The sequence below is a fragment of the Podarcis muralis genome, chromosome 1 (assembly GCF_964188315.1).
Source record: "Podarcis muralis chromosome 1, rPodMur119.hap1.1, whole genome shotgun sequence".
Taxonomy (NCBI): Eukaryota; Metazoa; Chordata; class Lepidosauria; order Squamata; family Lacertidae; genus Podarcis; species Podarcis muralis.
The window spans coordinates 17,795,288-17,817,092 of NC_135655.1; the positions used below are offsets into that span (position 1 = coordinate 17,795,288).

A 21,805-nucleotide genomic window follows, 5' to 3' on the forward strand; every position below is an offset into this window, starting at 1 on the left:
TTCATTTCGCCCCCCCAAAAAATATAGTCCGGCCCCCCGCAAGGTCTGAGGGACAGTGGACTGGCCCCCTGCTGAAAAAGTTTGCTGACCCCTGGCACTGAGGCTCCCAGCCTGTGTGCATGCAAATGCACATGGGTTTGTGGGTGCCAGACTGGGTCTTTGACTGGGTCTTTGAAATAAAGCCTATAGATTTCAGAACTCTTTTATTATTTTTTCTTTTGCTATCGGTATATATCGAGATTAAAAGTAATTTCACACACACAAACACACTTTCAATGCGGCCCCACAGAAATTCTGAAACGCATTTCGCGATGTAGCACATTCAGTCATACTGATGGCGTAGTTTCAGTCTGCAGTCTATACCATCGTAAGGCCTCAGGGTGCCAGCATCCCGAACCCTGAAGCTCTGTGGCTGAACCAGCTGGAATTCAAACCTCTGCAGCAATTTGGCCATGACTACTTTGGCCTCCATCTGTTACAAAAACAAAACAGTGAGTGGGTACTAAGCATATGGACAAAGAGGACATAAGAGTGCCAGCTGTAGACAAAGGGCACATATTCCAGCTAGTATATTGATAGTGTGGTGGGTGGGTGCCAGCACAAAATGGCTGTCATAGGCAACAGAAAAAGCAGGTGCCAGTACTCCACACCAGTGATTGCTGTAACACACAGAAAACCAATCCTGGGCTGGATCTACAATGACCTGTTTAATGTTATTAGAACGATATTAGATATGTCGTTCTGAAACGTCAAAGGGCATACTTGTTCATTAAAGCATTTTTTACCTTGTTTGTCCCCGCCCGCCCACCCGTCAAAACACTGTCTGCCTGTTGCTGGTTGCTCTGCATCACTCTCTGCTGTCACATTTAAATAACACATTATGAACGTTAAAGGGATGTGGGTGGTGCTGTGGTCTAAAGGCAGCCCTGTTTAGGGAAGCTTTTAATGTTTAATAGACTATTGTATTTTTATATTTTGTTGGAAGCCGCACAGAGTGGCTGGGGAAACCCAGCCAGATGGGTGGGGTATAAATAATAAATTATTGTTATTATTATTCCATACCCCTTCCTTAACGTTAAAAACCATGAATATAGATCCGTCCCTGGTGTGGGATGTCTTGGACTCTGTGCAGTTGGAAAATCTGCTGCTATAAACCCTTGTTATACCATACCCTACCATTTCTGTTATAAATTTAACACAGCCCCCCATATGCTGCAGACACTGGACAGATTGCATCAAATGCCTTAAATGCCCCTTTAAGAGTAATTGTCTTGCTTACCATTGCAAACTTCTGTCCGATACAGGAACGAGGACCCAAGGAAAATGGGAAATAGCAATAGTAATGCCTAAAATAATAATAATAATAATAATAATAATAATAATAATAATAATAATAATAATAATAGAAAGTGGCTTAAAGTGGTTTTGTTGACATGTCCTGCGTAGGTGTTGGGATTCCTGCGTCTTTAATAGCAGCTTGGACTGCAGAGATTAGGACGGAAAAATACTTATTTGTATGCTATAAAGTGTTCCTTGTGCTAATTTCTCCAGATCTAGGTGCTGTTGAAGACTTCAGAGAAGCCTCAACCTTTTATATCTGCTCACTTTGCAACTTTAATAAGAGTTGCACTAACTGGTATCTCTTAAGATATTGTGAAACTCATGGAGATGTCAGAAACATCTGACATTTAAATCTAAATATTAAAGCCAATGAGGTACTGTCAGTAAATGCACACATGCCATACAAATACAGGACATTTAAAGAAGCCTTAGGTCATGAACATTTCTGACATTTTCTACCAGGTGTCCTAAAATCCTAAGAATTACCAGTAAATGCCAGAAATCACCAAGCTCCCAGTATTTACATGAAATGCATTATCATTTATTGAATATATTAATAGACGGCTCTTTGCCAAACCTACAGGGCAATTTGCAATGCAGATAACATTAAAGCAAACAAAAAATATCTCCAAAAAAAGCTAATTCTTAGGGTTTCAGGAGGCCTGGTAGGAAATGTCAGAAATGTTCATGACGTAAGGCTTCTGTACAGTGATCAGTAAGCCCTCCTTGCAGATCTCAAAGACTGGGCTGGTTGCTGCTAGCCTAGCTCTCACATAATACTAAGCCATGGTTTGTTTAACAAATCATGAGTTGATCATGAGTTGTTCTGCAGACAAACAAACCTTGGTTTGGTTAGCCTTCCAGCTGCTCTTGCCTTGAACCTTTGTAGCTTGGTAAGTATGTAAGGTGGGTTCACACTTAATGCAAAGCAGCAGTTAAAACAAATTAAGATTTGTAAGCCAACAACAAACCATTGCTTTAAATCTGGGTTTCTTAGTAGTAAACACACCATGGTAAAAAATAAACAATATAGCACATTCACCTTGGCTGGTCTCTGTTAAAACGGTCAGGGTCAAAGACAAGTGGATCATGGAAGAATTTTCCCAGACGTCCCATGACATAGGTGCAGAACTGCAAAGAGGAGAGGCACACTTCAAAAAGAGCTGATTGTAATGTTTCCATTACATCCTGACATATTTCCACAGGCATTCATCTTTTACGCAAGCTCATACTGCTCAAATCACATCCATGGCATTTGCTGGGTGCGTTTTCTCCTTGTTGAATCCTGGCAAAGACCCATTCATGCAGCTGGGAAAGTCTGCCGGAGCAAAAATATCATCAATTGTTTCCCGAAAGTGCAGGTAGTGGGTGTTCGTTGTATCACGACAGGAACGCTATTCCACAAAACAAGGGTAGCCACAGGGAAAGGCCTGCTCTGAGTTACTGTGGAACAGGTTTCTGAGAACTTTGAAACGTCATAGTATTATAGAGTTGGGAGAGACAATGAGGGTCATCCAGTCCAAACCCACTGTGATGCAGGAATCTTTTGCCCAATGTGGGGTTAAAATCCCTGACTATGAGATTAAGAGCCCCATGCTCTAACTTGCAGGAGAAGCTTTCCAGCAGACCACAGTGACTACAGTTAACACCCAACAAGTGCAATACTCCCGTAACAGTTATTGCCTGACCATCACCTTTCTACCGAGATATGACATGCATATATCCTAAGAATAAAATGGAACAACCAGTGTTGTTCTTTTAATACAGAGAAGGTATCAGTGATGCCATTAGACAGATTTGGTATTGAAGGCCATTATGTTCGAGATAACCACTCATGGCCATATCCATTCAACAGACTCACAATCAGGGAGGTGTTTTCTGGAATTCTGATTCCTTCAATGAAGTTTTCCTTTCCCGACAAGCGCAGAGTGGCTGCAGCCGGCGGATACAACCGCAAGACTTCTTTGAGAACCTGAGAGGTTGAAAATTGATTTATATATTTATAAGACATACTTGTTGACTGCCATTTTGTTTTGTTTTGTTTGGAAATCAAAGTGGTTTACAAAACTTAAAATAAGAAAAATTCAAAAGTTAACACAGATTACCAGATAACTACTATGGAACACAGGGACACGGGTGGCGCTGTGGGTTAAACCACTGAGCCCAGGGCTTGCCGATCAGAAGGTTGGCGGTTCTAATCCCCGTGACGGGGTGAGCTCCCGTTGCTCGGTCCCTGCTCCTGCCAACCTAGCAGTTCAAAAGCACGTCAAAGTGCAAGTAGATAAATAGGTAAATGGCTACCTCCAGCGGGAAGGTAAACGGCGTTTCCGTGCACTGCTCTGGTTCACCAGAAGCAGCTTAGTCATGTTGGCCACATGACCTGGAAGCTGTACATCGGTTCCCTTGGCCAATAAAGGGAGATGAGCACCGCAACCCCAGAGGCCCCTTTACTATGGAACATGTTTTTCTTAATTGTCTGCATAACTATCTGGTGGCCAGACCCAGTGTGTATTTATCAGGGTTTGCCAAACTTGGGTCTCCAGCTGTTTTTGGACTACAGTTTCCATCATCCCTAACCACTGGTTCTGCTAGCGAGGGATGATGGGAGTTTCTGGGTTAGAAAAACAGCTGGAGACCCAAGTTTGGGAAACTGTGATTTAAACCATGTGCTAATTAAGCCAAGTGTAAAAGCAGGTAATTTCCTTTTGAGTGTTAGCCTTGGGATAGGCCATTTAGGCGACACAAAGGATGAAAGGCAAATCTCATTTCCAGGTGTATGGGTTTGGTCCCTCCCTCAACGGAGGGTTTAGTTTAAAAGACAATGCCAGTATTTTAGGGGAAGTTAGAATTTAGAATAGCAGTAAGGAGTAAAGGAGCAGAGTTCATAAGCAGTGCCCTGGTGAGAGAGTCAAATCAGCATGCTGATGTCCGTTTTGAATCCAGTGTTGTAACGCTGGAAATACAGATTGTAATGCTGGAGACCCTTCCATAGTAGACTCAGGTTGTATATTTGTGTTAATAAACCATATATCATAATGACGCCACAGTTTCTGCTGTGCCTCATTGTCCAAAAGGAAACATAGACACTGGGTCAAAGAGCGCCTGCAACCCTTGGAATCTCACACTGATAACCAAGCTAGGAGTGGTGTGGAACAATATATGTACTTCAACTTTCCATCTCAGTCACACCTTGAATGTGGCTTGGTAGCAAATAGGCAACCAGTTTAGCTCCTTGAACAAAGGTGTAACATGCTTGTGATAGGCCACTCCATTCAGCAACCTAACTGCCCAATTCTGCACCAGTTCCCAGGCTAGCCCCAAGGGAAGCCCCACGTAGTCACGCTGAAAATTTTGAGTAATAAGAGGTATCACATTGTGTTAACATTGCTGCTCAGATTTCACACAACAGTTACAAGTTAATATAAGATTTCTCTGCAAGAATCCTGGAACATCTTCCTTACCATATCTGAGACATCTTTTGCTTAGAAAGATACCAAGAACTAGGCTTTAAGTTTCATTTGGAAACCAATGTGTTATTCTTTCCAGCTGCCCTAAGGCACAGAAAGGACTATGCGGAAGAGCTCTAGGTTATCTGTGGCTTTGTTATTCACGTGTACCTGTGATAAGTATTTGAGATTCCCAAGATCTTCATAGGCAACCTCTCTGTTCATACCAATGACCTTGTCTACTTCCTCCTGAAGCCTAAGAAGGAAAAACAGGAGAAGCTTTAGTCAACTAATGACCACTGATCATTTCTGCTAAAAGGTAAGATTTCTGTATTTGAAAAGATCAGGATTTATTGTCCTTATATTGGCAGAATGGTCAACGGTTCCACTATGAATAGACTGATGGACTGAGGTCCAAGGGACTACACTTAAGGTGAAGACACGGCTTACATTTGTAGAGTGGTAGAGTCATTTTGGAAGAGCCCTTAGCAGATTCAGTAAAAACATACGTTTCACTCCCCGCTTGCAAGAGTTTAACTGGGGAAAGAATGGTCGCCAGATAGACAGACAGACAGACAGATACAGTAGTCTAAAAATGAACTGGACTGCTGCATAATATCGGCTATATCTTTTAAAAGAGACTACTCATATTTTCTTGCAATTGATATTATCAGCAGCTGTTCCTTTCTTACAAGGAAAATAGCTATCTGGAGGCAATAAACATTCATATAATCAAAGGAATCAGATGGGCAAATGGTAACTGTGCTTTAAAAGATAAAGAACTACACAACTTTTAGAAGACATCTGAAGGCAGCCCTGCATCAGGAAGTTTTTAATGTTTGACATCTTATTATTTTTTTATATTTTGCTGGAAGCAGCCCAGAGTGGCTGGGGACGATTGTACTGTTTTGAGTATGCAAGGTCTTAGGGGTCATTTTTGTACAAATGGTCCTGACCATCTTTTGGTACTTGCTCATATGGATAAAAGTTAGCATGGATAAAACCAAGCAATCCCAGATGCAAAGTCAATAGCCATTCTCAAGACTGTAAAGGCTGGGGAAAGGTATTACTGTGATTAATTGCAGATGACGATAACCATGACCTGTTTCATACATTCCAGGTGTCCATATGAACAAGTATTTAAACGTGGCCAGGACTGTTCCTATGTACAAAACAACAACATCATCAACAACAACAACAACAACAACATGGTGTGAATTATTCTCCTCTGCACAGCCCCACAAGTCAGAAACCTTTAAAAAAATAAAAACAAGACATTGCAATCTGCTGAAACTATAATCACAGACAAGTTAAGGAAACAACGAAAAGGAGACGAAGCAGACAAGGCTGTTTACCTACTTTGCAACAATCTCAGGGTGCCGCCCCAACTCCATTATGGTGAATGACAACAGATTAGCAGTGGTTTCATGACCTGCAGGATAGAGAATCAAACTGGGTAGGGCAGGGAGATAGGAATAAAACTAAACATCACAATTTCAGAAACTTGAGTAGTTTGGTGTGGAAGTGTTCCTCGCTATTTACCTCTCAAGTCAGCTATCTTCTGGCTATGTTGTAGTTGGAATAAAATGCTACTCTTTTCTTAAGAGCTCAGTGCACTCTTTGAAACAGCTCTGCTTCTCATTTAAGCAATAAGGTAGGTGGCAGCATTGATGGTGGGGGTGGCTCTCCAGCTGTGGCCACCACCCTTCCCACCATGGGTGCACACGTTCACTTAGCAAATAAATGCAAAGAGTTTTGATTCCTGCTCATCAGTTGATGAGCAGGGATTAAACCCTGGTGCCTTGCCTGCATGATCCTGTTCCTTGCTAGGAACAAGGTGCACAACCAAGGCAGGATGTAATAACTCTGTCCTCCCAGCCATCAGGTTATGTCACCAGTTAGGACAACTCATGGAGAGATGGGCGCTGTCTGGGCAAAATGGCTGCACAGGCCAAATTAGACCACTTGGTGTGTCAATATTGGCCTGTAGACTGAAGGTTCCCCATCTAGGGAAACTAGCTGCTCAATATAATCCAGCTAGTTCAACTAGGCCCAAGTGAATCTTTTATGAACTGCTTTGTGTGTGATCTGTCTGAAAACGCAGCCCACAAATAGAGGGCCCACACTGCAGATGAAAAGGCAACTAATCGGCATATACATTGGTTGGACACGTAAAAATCCCATTTCTGCCTGCAGAACTTCCTCAGTCCATTGGGGGGGGGTAATTGTATGTTTAATTTCAAAAAGCAAAACGTCTACTAACCTGCAAAGAAGAAGTTGACAAAATTGTCCAGCAAATTTTCTTCATCATAGTTCCCTTCCTGATCTGTCGAGACAGTAAAGCACAAGGTTGAGACACCTCTTTAAAGGTGGGCAAATTCCAAGACATTCCAAAAATACAATATAGATATTATGTAGATGGGGAAATGTGACCTCAATAGTCAAGCAAACATCACAGGAACAACCCCCCCCATCAGAAATAACAGAATTATGCGATAAATAGTCCTGCTTATTAAGAACCAGTATATCTGGATCCCAATACCCTAGGGGCTACAGCAAAGCAACCCCAGAGCATTTCATAATTGGAGCTGCTTAAGACTATCTAGGGACGCGGGTGGCGCAGTGGGTAAAAGCCTCAGCGCCTAGGGCTTGCCGATCGAAAGGTTGGCGGTTCGAATCCCCGCGGCAGGGTGCGCTCCCGTTGCTCGGTCCCAGCGCCTGCCAACCTAGCAGTTCAAAAGCACCCCCGGGTGCAAGTAGATAAATAGGGACCGCTTACTGGTGGGAAGGTAAACGGCGTTTCCGTGTGCTGCGCTGGCTCGCCAGATGCAGCTTGTCACGCTGGCCACGTGACCCGGAAGTGTCTCCGGACAGCGCTGGCTCCCGGCCTATAGAGTGAGATGGGCGCACAACCCTAGAGTCTGTCAAGACTGGCCCGTACGGGCAGGGGTACCTTTACCTTTACCTTTTAAGACTATCTTACATTGTGTGTATTACCTTGCATTTTCAGTATCTGAGTGAGAATATCCACTGGGATCTCTTCTCCATTCTTCATGGCCTTCTGCCTCTGGTCAATGCACTCCTTCCCAGTATTTCGCAGCAACCTTACGCTTTCCTGAATCTCTTTAACTACTTTCCTGTTCCATGGCAAATACTGCACAAATAATAGGCATTGTCATGAGAATGCCAGCATAAAACGTAAACACAGCACAGGAAGAGTTCTGGGATTTTATTTACATTAATAAAAAAAATACATTACGAGCTGTGCGTCTTTGTTTCTCAGTTTGTTCCTTTTACATGGTTTCGTATGTATTTTGGCATTTTATACATGGTGCCTTGCTGCTATTTTTCTTGATTATAGTTTAGTAATGATTTATTGTAAGTGTTAAGATTGAATTTCTGGTTAATTATTATTTGCTGGTGTTCAATTTGGTTGTTTACTATTATGGGATTATTGAATATTACTTTATTTGATATCAGTTGCTTATTTTCAAAGTTATGTTTTTATTATGACTTCTTCGTATTGGATCAGCTTGTTAGAAGGTGTGTGATCTCTGTTGAATGTTTTGATGCCTTTTCAGCTTGTAAACTGCCTTGTGTATAGCAATATAGAAAGGGGGTTTACAAATTAAAAGTGAAATGAAAAGTTAAGAAGCAAAAGAAAGGTTTCATAGTGATATCGCCCAAGATACTAGGGTCCCAATGTCACAGTCCTCATTTTGAGACTCCTGGAACTTACAACCACTCCTGCAAAATAAGTCTCAGAATTTCACATTACCCTCTCCCTCCCATTCTGAATTAGCTTGGGAGGCAATAACTTCAGCATCGGACAGGGAGAGTGTTTGAGAAAAGCCTACACTGACCTCAAAAAAAGGAATGCGGGAAGTGCTCAGTCCTTTTGTAACCATAAGTATAGCATGAGGAAAAGGAGTCTGGTCATCTTGCAGGGTCTTCAGTTCTAGGCCAAAAGCCGCCTGATGAACATTAAGAAAAAATAGAAGATTTGTCAAAGTTCTGAGTGTTACTTATAGCTGTCAGTTCTCTTTCATGCTAACTGAGGCCGTTACATTCCCTGATTTTGCAGAAGAGACAGGTGGTTCCATTTGCTAAGAGGAGGGCCTCCAAAGTTCAGGTTTTGATCATTAATAACCTAAACAATCTGGGGCCAGGATATCCGAAGGATTCTCAGCCCTTTCCTCTTGCATTCCTTTATTAAAGTTACGCTTTGCACTTTGTGTTTGGCTGTGGCCCAGTGTGTCGGCATCTGTGTTAAGAGGCGTCCCCTGCTCCTTAATGGAAATGAGAAATTCATACGGCGAGTACCTTTGCAATGATGTCCAACATCACGCGTCTCAGCAGGCTCATCACATCCACTCCATTTGCTCCAGTGCCTTTTTTCTCCAACACCTCCATAAGCTCTTCTGCTACTTCATTAAAAGTTCCCATCAACCCCATCAAGTAACTGGGCAATCAAAAAAGTGATACAAATGAGGAAGAAGAGGAAGAAGAGTTTGGATTTGATATCCCGCCTTTCACTCCCTTTAAGGAGTCTCAAAGCGGCTAACATTCTCCTTTCCCTTCCTCCCCCACAACAAACACTCTGTGAGGTGAGCGGGGCTGAGAGACTTCAAGGAAGCGTGACTGGCCCAAGGTCACCCAGCAGCTGCAAGTGGAGGAGTGGAGACGCGAACCCGGTTCCCCAGATTAGCAGACTACCGCTCTTAACCACTACACCACACTGGCTCTCAATGTCAATGAAATGTCAATGAAACAAAATTATAATTGCAAGCTGGAGCCATCCATTGTGAACAAAATGCATGCACAAGTTTTCCCCAAGTATGCACATCCACATACCTTCCTACACACACACACACACACACACACACACACACACACACACACGTATGACACTCAGGAGTACAAGCACACACATGTTAACACACTGCATTCTGTACAAAACAGATCTGGTGAAGGCAATGAGAAGAAGGATATCCCTTAGCCCTCCACCCAAAGAACCCATAGAAGGGGGCCAAAGGGCCATCTAGTCCGACCACCTGCAAGGCAGGAATCTCAGCTAAAGCATCCATGACAGATGGCCATCCAACCTCTGCTTAAAAACCCCCAAGGAAGGAGAGTCCACCACCTCTTGTGGGAGTCTGTTCCACTGATTAATGTTACGATATGGATGCAATGCGACCGCGAGCAGCAGGTGGCTTGAAAGCAAAACATAATGGGAATGTTGGAACTGTTCCGTGGGAACAGAGGGAGGGTCTATTTTCAGTGCAAAGCACCAGAAATAGCTCTGAGTGACCTGTACAGGAAGTACAGGAGGAGGAGTTTATTGTCTCTCTTTTGATGGAGTCTGATGAGAGCAGACGTGTTTCTCTGTAACGCTGCAAAGACAGAAATAAAGGCATGTAAATACATTTCTGTCTATCTCTTTCCCCTGCCTGGGGGAGGGCAGGGAAGAGTGGTGTGTTCTTCTCACGTTTGAGGAGGATCGCCGATCGAGACCTTGCCTGCATCTGCCGGGAATGCAGACAGGGAGGTCATCAGGAGATCATGCCGGGTGCCTGGAGAGTGGCCAGTATCTCCTGAGAAGAGGAGATATGGCAGATCTTCTAACAATTAACAGGTCTTACTGTTAGAAAGTTCTTCCTGATGTTTAGTTGGAATCGCCTTTCTTGTAACTTAAAGCCATTGGTTAAGGTCTTACCCTCCAGAGCAGGAGAATACAGTGGTACCTCGGGTTAAGTACTTATTTCATTCCGGAGGTCCGTTCTTAACCAGAAACTGTTCTTAACCTGAAGCACCACTTTAGCTAATGGGGCCTCCTGCTGCACTGCGGGAGCCCGATTTCTGTTCTCATCCTGAAGCAAAGTTCTTAACCTGAAGCACTATTTCTGGGTTAGCGGAGTCTGTAACCTGAAGTGTATGTAACCTGAAGTGTATGTAACCCAAGGTACCACTGTATATATACCAAGAGCAGTGCCCAATTTACATATAAGCTAAACAAGCTATAGCTTAGGACCCCACTCTCTTGGGGGCCCCAAAAATATTTGAAGGGAAAAAAACTGGATGTACATTTCCAAAATATAAGATAAAAAACAAATAAAATAAAACCTACATACAGCAACAGTGTTTTGTGTTGTGCAGGTTTCTATTTTGTTATATGCAAATGGATTTGGATACCTATTAAGTCCATAAATTACCACATAGCATATATTCAACACACAAAAAGCAACAATTTGTTGTTGACAAATGACAGCTGGACATATAAAGGGCCCTCCAATAGCTTAGGGCCTCATCAAACCTAAATCCGGCCCTGACCAAAACACACATTCCTGAGCCTTTTCCCTGCCATTGATTTGTAGCTCATAGAGTTTTTCACAAAGGGGGTGGGAAGGGAAAAAAATGACACTCCTCCATCGTCCTGAAACCATCCTACACCGTGCAATTAATTGCTAACGATCCTGACACTGAGACTAGTAAATGTGAGCACTTGAGAGATTTAGGGGCAGGGAAAGGAGAGAAGGTCTGGTGAGCCAGAAAGCGAAATTGTATCCTAATTCTGTCCTCTTGCCTGAAACTTCTCAATATAGCAGGGGGAAAGAGAACCTCTAATATCTCCCTCCAGTCATAATAAACTGAGGGGTGCACAGGCAACTCAATTCCCTCCTCCTTTTTCACCAATCAGCGCTCAATACATTTCATAGAATTATGGAATTGTAGAGTTGGAGTCATCTAGTCAACCCCCTGCAATGCAGGGAATGCAACACAGGAAATGCATTTAATTGTTCCTAGCAACTCACTGGTACTTAATAAGCCATTTCTTGGTTTTATTTGTTTCTCAGTTAACAAAGTAATATATTCCTGAATTATCAAGGGAGTCTCACGTACATGCAGAATGTGCTACCTTTGTTTCGGTTGGCCCTCTCGCTTCCAGACTATAGCTATGAGTCCATCTGTGTTTGGCATTATGGGGAATTATGGTCACTTAATTTTAAGAAGCATTTCAGACAGGGACTGTGCAGTGGTCCTGAGACAAGCCTTCCGGGTTCAAGCTTCATACATGGAAACAAACAGAGAGACGATCAAGCAGAGACACAAAGGCTGCAAACAGAACGGCACAATCCATAACGTCTAAAGAGTTTAGAAGGCCCTCAGCACTTTCAGAAGAATTATGACAGCACTATCAACACATAGAGGCATGGACACAGAGGGTACTTTATTACAGTGTACATTTTGGAACTCCCTTCCGTTACGGATTAGACAGGTGCTGCCCATATTGGCTTAAAGGGCATTTTAATGTGATATTCTTTTCCTCACAGTGCAGATTTGAAGTTGTTCTTAATAATGAAATAGCTTTACCGTGTAAAATAGTTTTAACTGCTTTTATACAACAAATTGTTGTGATTGCTTTTATGGTTAATTTGCTTTGAAATATTTCTTTGGACGCAATTCGTAAATGGAATGAAATAAATAAAGCTTATGAGGGGAGAATGTTCCAGGGAACCACCCTGCCAAGAGCATAGCTGTCAACATTTCCCCTTTTTTAAGGGAAATTCCCTTATTCCGAATAGGATTCCTTGCAAGAAAAGGGAAAAGAAAAGGGAAAGGGAAAAGAAAAAAGTTGACAGCTATGGCTAAGAGGCTGCTCTTTTATAAAACTGTGCTATAACTCTTGCACATTTGCATGACACAGCATCAACTGAAATGATTTATCTCTGGAAAACATGCATTGGGGCTGTTTTTCCCTCTGACAGTCACTTGCGATAGATAGCCCTCGGGCTTTCAGCCATTTGCGATAGATAGCCCTCGGGCTTTCAGTTACACCAACTTTAGGATGAAATTAATCCTGATCCACATAGTACATTCTACCCTTATTTTACACAAGTCAACAAACACAGTTTTTGGAGTGCCACCATGGCCACCTGCTGCTTTCCCCCCTCAGAACTGGCCCACCCTGCGCTGGGTTTGGATCCCAACCAGCATAATTACAAGGATGTAACAAAAAAAGTATCTGGACATTGTCACAAGGAACAAAGGAACACTGAACCGAAGGGAAGATTTGCTTCTCACAGTAAACCCGTTCAGAATGGGCTGTACGTTTAGCAAGACAGACTGAGGCCAACGGAATCTCCTGAAGAGAAACAGGCAGCCTATTTCAAACAATGGTTTTTGCCTCACGTTGGCTTGAAGGCCGGGTCCATGATTCTCCTCTGGTTGTGCCAATGGTTGTAGTCAAGAACAGCCGACAAGCCCTGCCCTAGAAATCTGAAAAAGGCAGCAACAGAAAGATAGCATTATTTTATGCCTGGTTCAGAGGTCATGGTTCTCTTTCTCTCCCCCCTCTGGGAATGCTCTAGTTTGCTTCTAAAGGCCATGGGGTTTTTGTTTGTTTAACTTGGTTCTTTTTTTAAACATTTTTTATACATTTCACTGATACAGTCACTTCGACATTTCAAAACTTGACTTCCTTCCCCCTCTTTCTGCGGTTCCTTAAATTTTTGATATCTGCTGCATATCCAAATTACAGTGGTACCTCGGGTTAATTCATTCCGGAGGTCCGTTTTTAACCTGAAACTGTTCTTAACCTGAAGCACCACTTTAGCTAACGGCGTCTCCTGCTGCCGCTGCGCTGTGACGGCACGATTTCTGTTCTCATCCTGGGGCAAAGTTCTTAACCCGAGGTACTATTTCTGGGTTAGCGGAGACTGTAACCTGAAGCGTCTGTAACCTGAAGCGTATGTAGCCCGAGGTACCACTGTAACTGAATTTGCTCATTTATTCATCTTCTTTAAATACATACTTTTATGAAACTGCAGGTTGTTGCAATAATCCTGCCAAAGTCTTTATTTGTTTGCAATTTATCTGTAAATATTCAATAAACCATTTCCATTCTTTTATAAAAAGTTTGTTATCTTGATTTCTTATTCTTCCAGTAAGTTTTGCCATTTCTGCATATTACATAAGTTTTTGTACCCATTCTTCCTTTGCTGGGTCTTTGTTTTAACTTGGTTCTGATAGCTATTCAAGGTGTGTATGAGGATGCCACAGGCTCATGCTGGCTTGCCTTCCCAATCCCTAGTAATTTTTATTGCAGCCTGATACAGTATCTGAATTAAGCAAAAGTGTTTCATGTTAACCTCGTGCTAGTAGCTTTGACTCACTTTCTGAAAACAGATAGCCTTGGCTGATTATTGGATTGTTTTACCCCATATGTTAAGGGACGCGGGTGGCGCTGTGGATTAAACCACAGAGCCTAGGACTTGCTGATCAGAAGGTTGGCGGTTCGAATCCCCGCGACGGGGTGAGCTCCCGTTGCTCGGTCCCCGCTCCTGCCAACCTAGCAGTTCAAAAGCACATCAAAGTGCAAGTAGATAAATAAGTACTGCTCCGGCAGGAAGGTAAACGGCGTTTCCGTGCACTGCTCTGGTTCGCCAGAAGCGGCTTAGTCATGCTGGCCACATGACCCGGAAGCTGCACGCCGGCTCCCTTGGCCAATAAAGCGAGATGAGCGCCACAACCCCAGAGTTGGTCACGACTGGACCTAATGGTCAGGGGTCCCTTTACCTTTACCTTTACCCCATATGTTACTTACCTTACGCCATACATATCATGAAGACCACGGTATACCATGGGGTCCTTTGGGTATTCTGGTGATGTCAAGTATACCTAAGATGAAATCTGTTCAGTCAATGTTCCAGTACGTACCTTTAATGCTTTATAAAGTACTATCACACAGACAAAAAAAAAAGGGGGGGGGAGAGCTATAGATTTTCAAGGGGATATTTTAAAAAACAAAAGTTTAGTGTCAAGAATGCTAGCCTCTGGTTAAGCTTCAGTTTGGGACAGGGTTGATGCAATCCCATCTAGATTAGCTTTAAAGTGGCCAAGCTGTGGCTCTCCAGAGCTTGTTGGACTCCAGTTCCCATTAGCGCCAGCCAGCATGGCATTTTTCCCCCGGATACTACCATTTCAGAGAGAGGAATACACTTCCTATTTAGGTTACATGCAATATTATTGTATTGTACAGGTAGCAACCATTTTAGGCATGGGCAACTGACATGCAACCGTTGATGCATGGGTCCTTTTCGACCCGGAAGAGGGAGGAATGGGGACGGAATGGGACAGGCTTCTGTGTGCTCGGCCAATGCACACTTTGACCTGGAACACAACCCCCGCGGAAATAGGGGATTTGCTTGTATTGTATTGGGAAACACTTGCCTGCGAGCGCTCCAATTGGAGAACAGCCTTTAAAAGCTATCATGGGCTTTGAAGACACTCGAACTCAGGATGCAAGGGAGAAACGCGCTAAGAGGAAGGCACGTTTGGCAAACCCTCACTGTGATCAACTCCCACGCGGAAACCAATGTCCCCATTGTGGAAGGATGTGTGGATCCAGAATTGGCCTCCACAGTCACTTACAGACTCATTGTTAAAATCGTGTTTATGGAAGACAATCTTACTCAGCTACGAGTGATCGCCAAAGATTGCATTGCATTAAAATACCAAATATTGTAGTTATTTTTAGGATAGTGAGGGCCTAAACTGCAAGCACTTTCGCTGAACTTAGTCAAAACATACCTATTCCTCTGCTGTGGAGACGTACTTGTAGATTGTTCTACAAGTTTAAAGCAGAAATTTGACACAGTTCTGACTAGTTGATGCCCCCCCCCTCCACTCAAAAGAGCCAGCCACCCCTAGAATAATTTTGAATTGGATAAAAATGTTACTTTAAAAAATGAAAACACAATTAAAAGGGAAGAATGCATAACTGTTCATGCTGTGATTTAAAAACATTTTTTTTTTGCCTTTTAAAAAAAACAGTCAACAGCCTGACTGAAGCATGTGAGGAACAGACAATTCCAATAGCCAAAATAGCATTTGATTTGCTCATTTGCACGTCTGCCATTTCAGTTGTGAAAATGAGCTCCATTTTCTCTTTTTATACTACGTTCACTTTCAGTCTTAGGAGAGATAATGTTTCATAGCGTACCTTTACTCCTTCAGGGGCTGATACTAATAATGCAACTTTGTGAAAGGCATTTAAACGCAGGACTGGTCCATATTCCTCAGCCCTATGAAGACAAAAAGTGACCATGGAATAAGAACCCAGGGATGCGCTCCTGCTGCCGTCACCACCAGAGGAGAAAGGAGAAGCAGCTTCCAAGTTCTAGCGAGATTGTGCAACATGGGCTTCCTGCAAGAACCCAGGAGCCTCAGTTGTGCAACGCCAGTAAGAGAGGCTTTGGCTGGGGCAACAAGGGAATGTGGACATTGGGCAGTGGGCAGCTCATGCCTTCCCCTTTCACCTCAGAGAGCAAAACTGAACAGTCCGTGGTCCACCCCTGAGCGTGTGAGTTGTCAGACAGTGTGCTACATGGTGTCTTATATGGTTTACCATGTACTTACGTATCTGTGCACAGCCAAGATGCAGACCCGCAAGCACTAATGAGAGGTTTAGCTTTTAACTAAAGTCTCAGGGGAGGATCCTGAATAGCAATTCTAGTGCATCTTTAAAAAGCAAACAGGAAATTGGAAACTAAAAAGAGGGACTGGAAAAATAAATCAGCCAGCAGTCTTAACTACATTGGTCTAGTAAATGCAGTGCACAGCCTCTCGTTTCGAGCTGTCTGAATACGCAAAATAACTTACCACTGCTTAAAGAGATCGTAATAAACTTCCTGCTTTTTAATCATTCCCCAAACGAGTGGCAGGTGACCGAAGAAAAAGCTGCAATGTTAAGATAAGTCAAGCATGACTTGACGAAAACCTTCGGGGCTCCTTACAGGAGTCAAATACCAAGGTCAAAGTAAGCAGGAATTCCTATGCGACCTCAACAACCAATTTCACAATACAATGCATGTCTTATAACAAGGAACATAATGACCCAAGGGAAGCTATATACATACTGAGAAAGCCACAGTAAGGATATGTATCCCCAGGGGCCATCAAAACATCCACAAAAGAACATATATCCCCAGAAACTATAAGAGACTCAAAATACATGCACACAGGGGAGGGGGGGGGGAATGAGGATGATATGTTTTTGATAAATTGTTATGTTGAAATTTCCAATAAAAACTATTTTTTTAAAAAAATGCATGCACACAGAGCATGAGGAGGAGGAATGGTGTCCCCCCCCCCTCCTGTGTATTGTGTATTGCTGGGGCTGGAGAAGTTCTGTGTCAGTAATCCTTGCAACAAACCAGTATGATAGGCCAGGACTCTTATTCTTTTATTGCAAATATGGGGCTGAGCCTGACAGAATAGTGACTGGCCCAAAGGCGCCAGGAGAGTGTGTGGCTCCAGAACTTCCCAGCTTGTAGTTCACACCGTAAATCACTATGCTTCACTAGTGACAGAAGACAGGGAAACAGGGCCGGCCCTAACGTTAGGGTCATGGTCCACACCATGTGTTGAGCACACGTTGAAAGCACACGGCTTCCTCCAAAGAATTCTGGGAACGCACAGCTGCAATTCCCAGAATCCTTAACAAACTAGTTCCCATGATTCTTTAGGGAAAGGAACACTGCTTTAAATGCATGGTGCGGATGCGGCCACAATCCTGGAGGTGGGAAAGCCAACCTAAATAGACCCCTTCCAACACATACACACACCTAATGAAAATCCATCATGTTCTGTAGCCAGATGTGTCAGCTGGCAGAGGAGGAAACCGTGGGGTGGGGAGAGTGGAATTGCCTGCCTGAGGATCCCTAAATAAGGGCACTCTTGTTGACCATTGCCACGCTGGTTGGGACTGACAGCAGCCAATGTCCAATAACATATGAAAATTGGAAATTGCTTAGGAAACACTCATCGGTTGTTTTTTTTTTTTTTTTTTTTAATTTTATGCCCATTGTAGCAATTTAAACGCACTGTTTCTGGAAGTTGTACAACTTTCAATTCTACTTTTCTTGCTTCTTTTTACCGCTCATTTTATCGCATTGCAATTTGAAATGAAATTGTTATGCAACAAGAGAAATAAAAAGGAGCCCTAAAAGCACAAGTAGAAGCCGGTATGATCATTTTAACGCAGCCACACAACTGCAGACCACCTGAAGGAAGCCCACGGACCCCAATTGGGGGACTCCTCTAAGCAGCCCATCCCCACAATGCGCCCTCTCTCCTCCCACCGAGCACCTCCTCCTGCCGGTCACTTACCTCGCCCTGGGGGGGCCGGGGATGTGGTCGTATTTCATGTGGACTGATTTGATGTAGCAGCAATAAAACACAAAGACAGCGAGGAGGGCCACGAGCAGAGGGTGCAGCAAGCCCCAGATCACCGCTAGAGCCCCCATGGCAGCCGGGCAGTTCCGAGAGCAGCCGCCTCAATACCGCCGCCTGATGCCCTCGCTCCTCTTTTGCTTTGGCAAGGAGAAGAGCCCTTCCGATGTGGGAGGGCGCACGCTGGAGCAGGAGGGTCCTTTGCGTAAAGAGGCCGCCCTAAATCACGAGCGGAAATCCTAAACGAGTTGCAGGACCGAATTCTGCATTCAGCAGTTTCCCGGGGCGCGCGGCTGGACGAGCATCCTTCCTTCCACCTTGGCACCCGCCCTGTGGAACGCCCTCCCACCAGATGGCAAAGAGAAGAACAACTACCAGACTTTTAGAAGACATCTGAAGGCAGCCCTGTTTAGGGAAATTTTAATGTTTAATAGATTATTGTTATTTTAATATTCTGTTGGGAGCCGCCCAGAGTGGCTGGGGAAACCAAATAAATAGAATAAATAAATTATTCTTATTATTCTTATTATTACTACTACTACTACTCTCAGTCCCAGTTCAGTCCGATGTGAGCACCACTTGCACAAAACTGACCGGGTTTTTATTTCTTTCCTAGGGGAAACCGTTATGGATGCTTGGGAATGTGCCTCTCCAGCTGAGTTAGCAATTGCGCGCGAGCTGTATCTTTAAAGGGAAAGGCTTTTTGCGCGCTGGCTCCTCCCAGTCTAAAGGCCTTTCCTTGCCTGACAGAGGCGGAGGTTGGCTTCGCTCCTGCCGAAGCAGAGCCCTCCGCCGCCATGGAGGCGCTGGAGGTGATCTGGGGCTTGCTGCGCTTCTTGCTGGCCGTGTCCCTCCTGGCGTTTGGCCTCTACTGCTGCTACCTAAAATCTATCCATATGAAATACGATTACATCCCCAGCGCCCCGAGGGCGAGGTAAGAAGCGGGAGCGTCGACAAGTTTCCTTTCCCGATTCTATCCAGGAAAGCAGGATAAACTACAGAGCAGCAGTCAGCAGCCTGGATCTCACCCCCCACCCCCGATGCTGGCTGGGGTTAATGAGACTTGTAGCCCTAAATATCTGGAGGGTAGTAAGCTTCCGAAGAGTGCCATTCCTGGTTTCTTCCCAGTACAATCCGTGCGTTTTTACGCAGAAGGAAGCACCCTGCTTTGTTCAAGGGGACTTTCCGCGCATGCCTATGATTGCTCAAAAGTAAGCAAACTTCAATGGGCTTTACTCCCTCGTAAATGGCGGGTTTAGGATGTGGAGGTTCAACCTCCCCCACTCCTTCCAAGCAACCTGCTTATGATGCATCTTGGTCAGGCGCTATCCAGTTCATTTTCCTTTCGCTTCTTTGCTTTTGGCAAAGATCCAGACTGGAACAAATTCATGTCGCTCAGTTGAAGTTGGTTTGGTGTTCTACTTGCTCAAAGAACCCCCTCCCCAGATCAGACCCCCCTCCGTTTTTTTCATCGATAAGGAAGGCCATGGGGGAAATGGATCGGATTGTTTGCAACATCTACAAGCTCCCCGCGTACCGTTTGCAGTGAATACTCAATAAATAGCAGGTTTTGCCCAAGCTTTTTGCAAACTTTGTGCAAATAAATTCCAAGGAACATTAAAAAAATATAAGTCGTCCGGTTTGTTTGTTTGTTTGTTTGTTACGCGACAGCAGCAGCAGCAGATCAGCTTGAATTGTGGAACTTGCATTTGTTAGTATGTGTTTGGATCGTGTCGGAAATTAGTGGCAGTCTGGTAGTATTCCACCTGTCTCTTCTGGGATAGAAGCAAGAGCTATGCCAAGAGACTCCTGCTGTTTCAGATTCAGATCTTATTGCATGAACAATGTTGAACTTTAAATAATGTTTTAAATCCCCACCCCCCACCCCCATACAAGTACAGTCTACTGTGGAGGGGACCACACTGTAGCAGAGAGGAGTTTATGGCAATCTTGCAATGCAGTCCACTGTTGATGTACCAGGTAGCAGGTGGGGCCAAGGCTGGCCTAGACTTGAAGCCCAAACCCACCCACCCCCAAAGCAAAACACCCTGCAGAATGCCGAGAAACTAAAATTGCACCCCCTCAGATTCCTTCCCAGCTTGTGGAAGTCCAGGCAATTTCACAAAGAAGCTTTGTGTGTAGTTTCACGCCCCTTGCAGTTAGACCCACGCTTCTATATATTAATAAGAACTCAAGATACCGTATTTTTTGCTCTATAAGACTCACTTTTTCCCTCCTAAAAGGTAAGGGGAAATGTGTGTGCATCTTATGGAACGAATGCAGGCTGCGTAGCTATCCCAGAAGCCAGAACAGCAAGAGGGATTGCTGCTTTCACTGCGCAGCGATCCCTCTTGCTGTTCTGGCTTCTGAGATTCAGAATATTTTTTTTCTTGTTTTCCTCCTCCAAAAACTAGGTGCATCTTGTGATCTGGTGCGTCATATAGAGCGAAAAATACGGTAGTTTTTAAACCTCACCTATGAAGCAAGAGCTGGGTTAGAGTGAGCATAGACACCACAGCCGGCAACTGTCGTTTGTTTCTTGGGCAGTGGGCAGTGTGGTGCAGTGGTTAGAGTATTAGACTGAAGCTCTCTAGGTGGAACTGGGCAAGTCACACACACTCTCAGCCTAAGCTTCATCTTTGGGTTGCCGTGAGGCTAAAATGGAGAAGAGAGAAAATGTGCAGCACCATGTTGAGCTCCTTGGGATATTACTACTATTGCTGCTATTATTTATTAAATGGGTATAGTGCCCTTCATCTGAAGGTCACAGATTCACAACATAAAAATACAAAACGAGAACACGAAATGCACATTAAAAATAAAAAGCAAACCAATAACCCTCCTCCCACAAACACATTTAAAGGGACATAGACTGATGTGATAAATCAGGGACTGCCAACCTTGGCACCCGATTCCCAACTTCCTTTTTTAAAAAAAAGTTTTAAAATATTTGGAACCTGAGATAGGAGGCAAGGCTGGTGTTTTGCCCTCCCTTTGGAATAATTTGCTGCCCCAAGAACAATTCCTGTGTAACCCCAGTATTTGAGAGAAGGAAAGGTCTAGGTGTGGTCTGGGCAGGGGGGGGGGGAGCAAGGGAGTGGGGATTTCCACAGGCAGCTCCATCAAGGTCAAGTCCAACAGCTGGGTACTCTTCTGAGTCTTGATGTTGTAAGTCTCTGGTTCTTAACACGCTGGAATTTTCAAGACATATGCCTCTTCTGCAAGACGGGATCCACAAGTTTGCCCTGTTCAGCTGGCAGATAATTGGGGGGGGGGCGGGGGGCGGGAGGAACTGCCATAGTCTATGTACTGTTCTCATTCCACCCATAAAATTAGCAAGACTGTGTGTAAATCTGGAGAGGAGCCATTGGCTGGTGATAGAATTTGTGTATTGTATGTCAAATCACAGGGAAGCGGGTGGCGCTGTGGGTAAAACCTCAGTGCCTAGGACTTGCCGATTGTATGGTCGGCGGTTCGAATCCCCGCGGCGGGGTGAGCTCCCGTTGTTCGGTCCCAGCTCCTGCCCACCTAGCAGTTCGAAAGCACCCCTAAGTGCAAGTAGATAAATAGGTACCGCTTTATAGCGGGAAGGTAAACAGCGTTTCCGTGAGCTGCGCTGGTGCTGGCTCGCCAGAGCAGCTTCGTCACGCTGGCCACGTGACCCAGAAGTGTCTTTGGACAGCGCTGGCTCCCGGCCTCTTAAGCGAGATGAGCACGCAACCACAGAGTCAGTCATGACTGGCCCGTACGGGCAGGGGTACCTTTGCTTTTACCTTTATGTCAAA

The 21,805-nt window shown here is 44.3% G+C and overlaps 2 protein-coding genes across 5 annotated transcripts in view; one reads left to right on the forward strand and one right to left on the reverse strand.

Moving 5' to 3' along the window:
- Positions 1-186: 186 nt before the first annotated feature.
- Positions 187-18,439, reverse strand: LOC114588390 (cholesterol 24-hydroxylase-like). 4 transcript variants are annotated; one of them, XM_028713692.2, is made up of 15 exons: positions 17,958-18,424; positions 16,449-16,526; positions 15,790-15,871; positions 14,392-14,465; positions 12,978-13,064; positions 9,111-9,249; positions 8,651-8,761; positions 7,785-7,941; positions 7,051-7,113; positions 6,147-6,219; positions 4,959-5,043; positions 3,203-3,313; positions 2,384-2,472; positions 1,280-1,346; positions 187-472 (listed from the first exon to the last, which is right to left on the reverse strand). In XM_028713692.2, the coding sequence occupies exons 1-15, from the start codon at positions 18,092-18,094 to the stop codon at positions 323-325; spliced, it is 1,503 nt and encodes a 500-aa protein (XP_028569525.2). In that variant the 5' UTR covers positions 18,095-18,424; the 3' UTR covers positions 187-322. The 4 variants fall into 4 exon arrangements, with proteins under 4 accessions (XP_028569525.2, XP_028569690.2, XP_077780334.1 ...); XM_028713857.2 differs by lacking the exon at positions 8,651-8,761 and having other exon boundaries at positions 17,958-18,432; XM_077924208.1 differs by lacking the exons at positions 16,449-16,526; positions 17,958-18,424 and adding an exon at positions 16,206-16,312.
- Positions 18,440-18,750: 311 nt separating this feature from the next.
- Positions 18,751-21,805, forward strand: part of LOC114585577 (cholesterol 24-hydroxylase-like) — a 30,435-nt gene continuing 27,380 nt past the window's right edge. Inside the window, exon 1 of the mRNA XM_077924176.1 lies at positions 18,751-18,954. Coding sequence (XP_077780302.1) covers positions 18,818-18,954 — 137 coding nt within the window. The 5' untranslated portion in view covers positions 18,751-18,817. The remainder of the gene's footprint in view (positions 18,955-21,805) is intronic.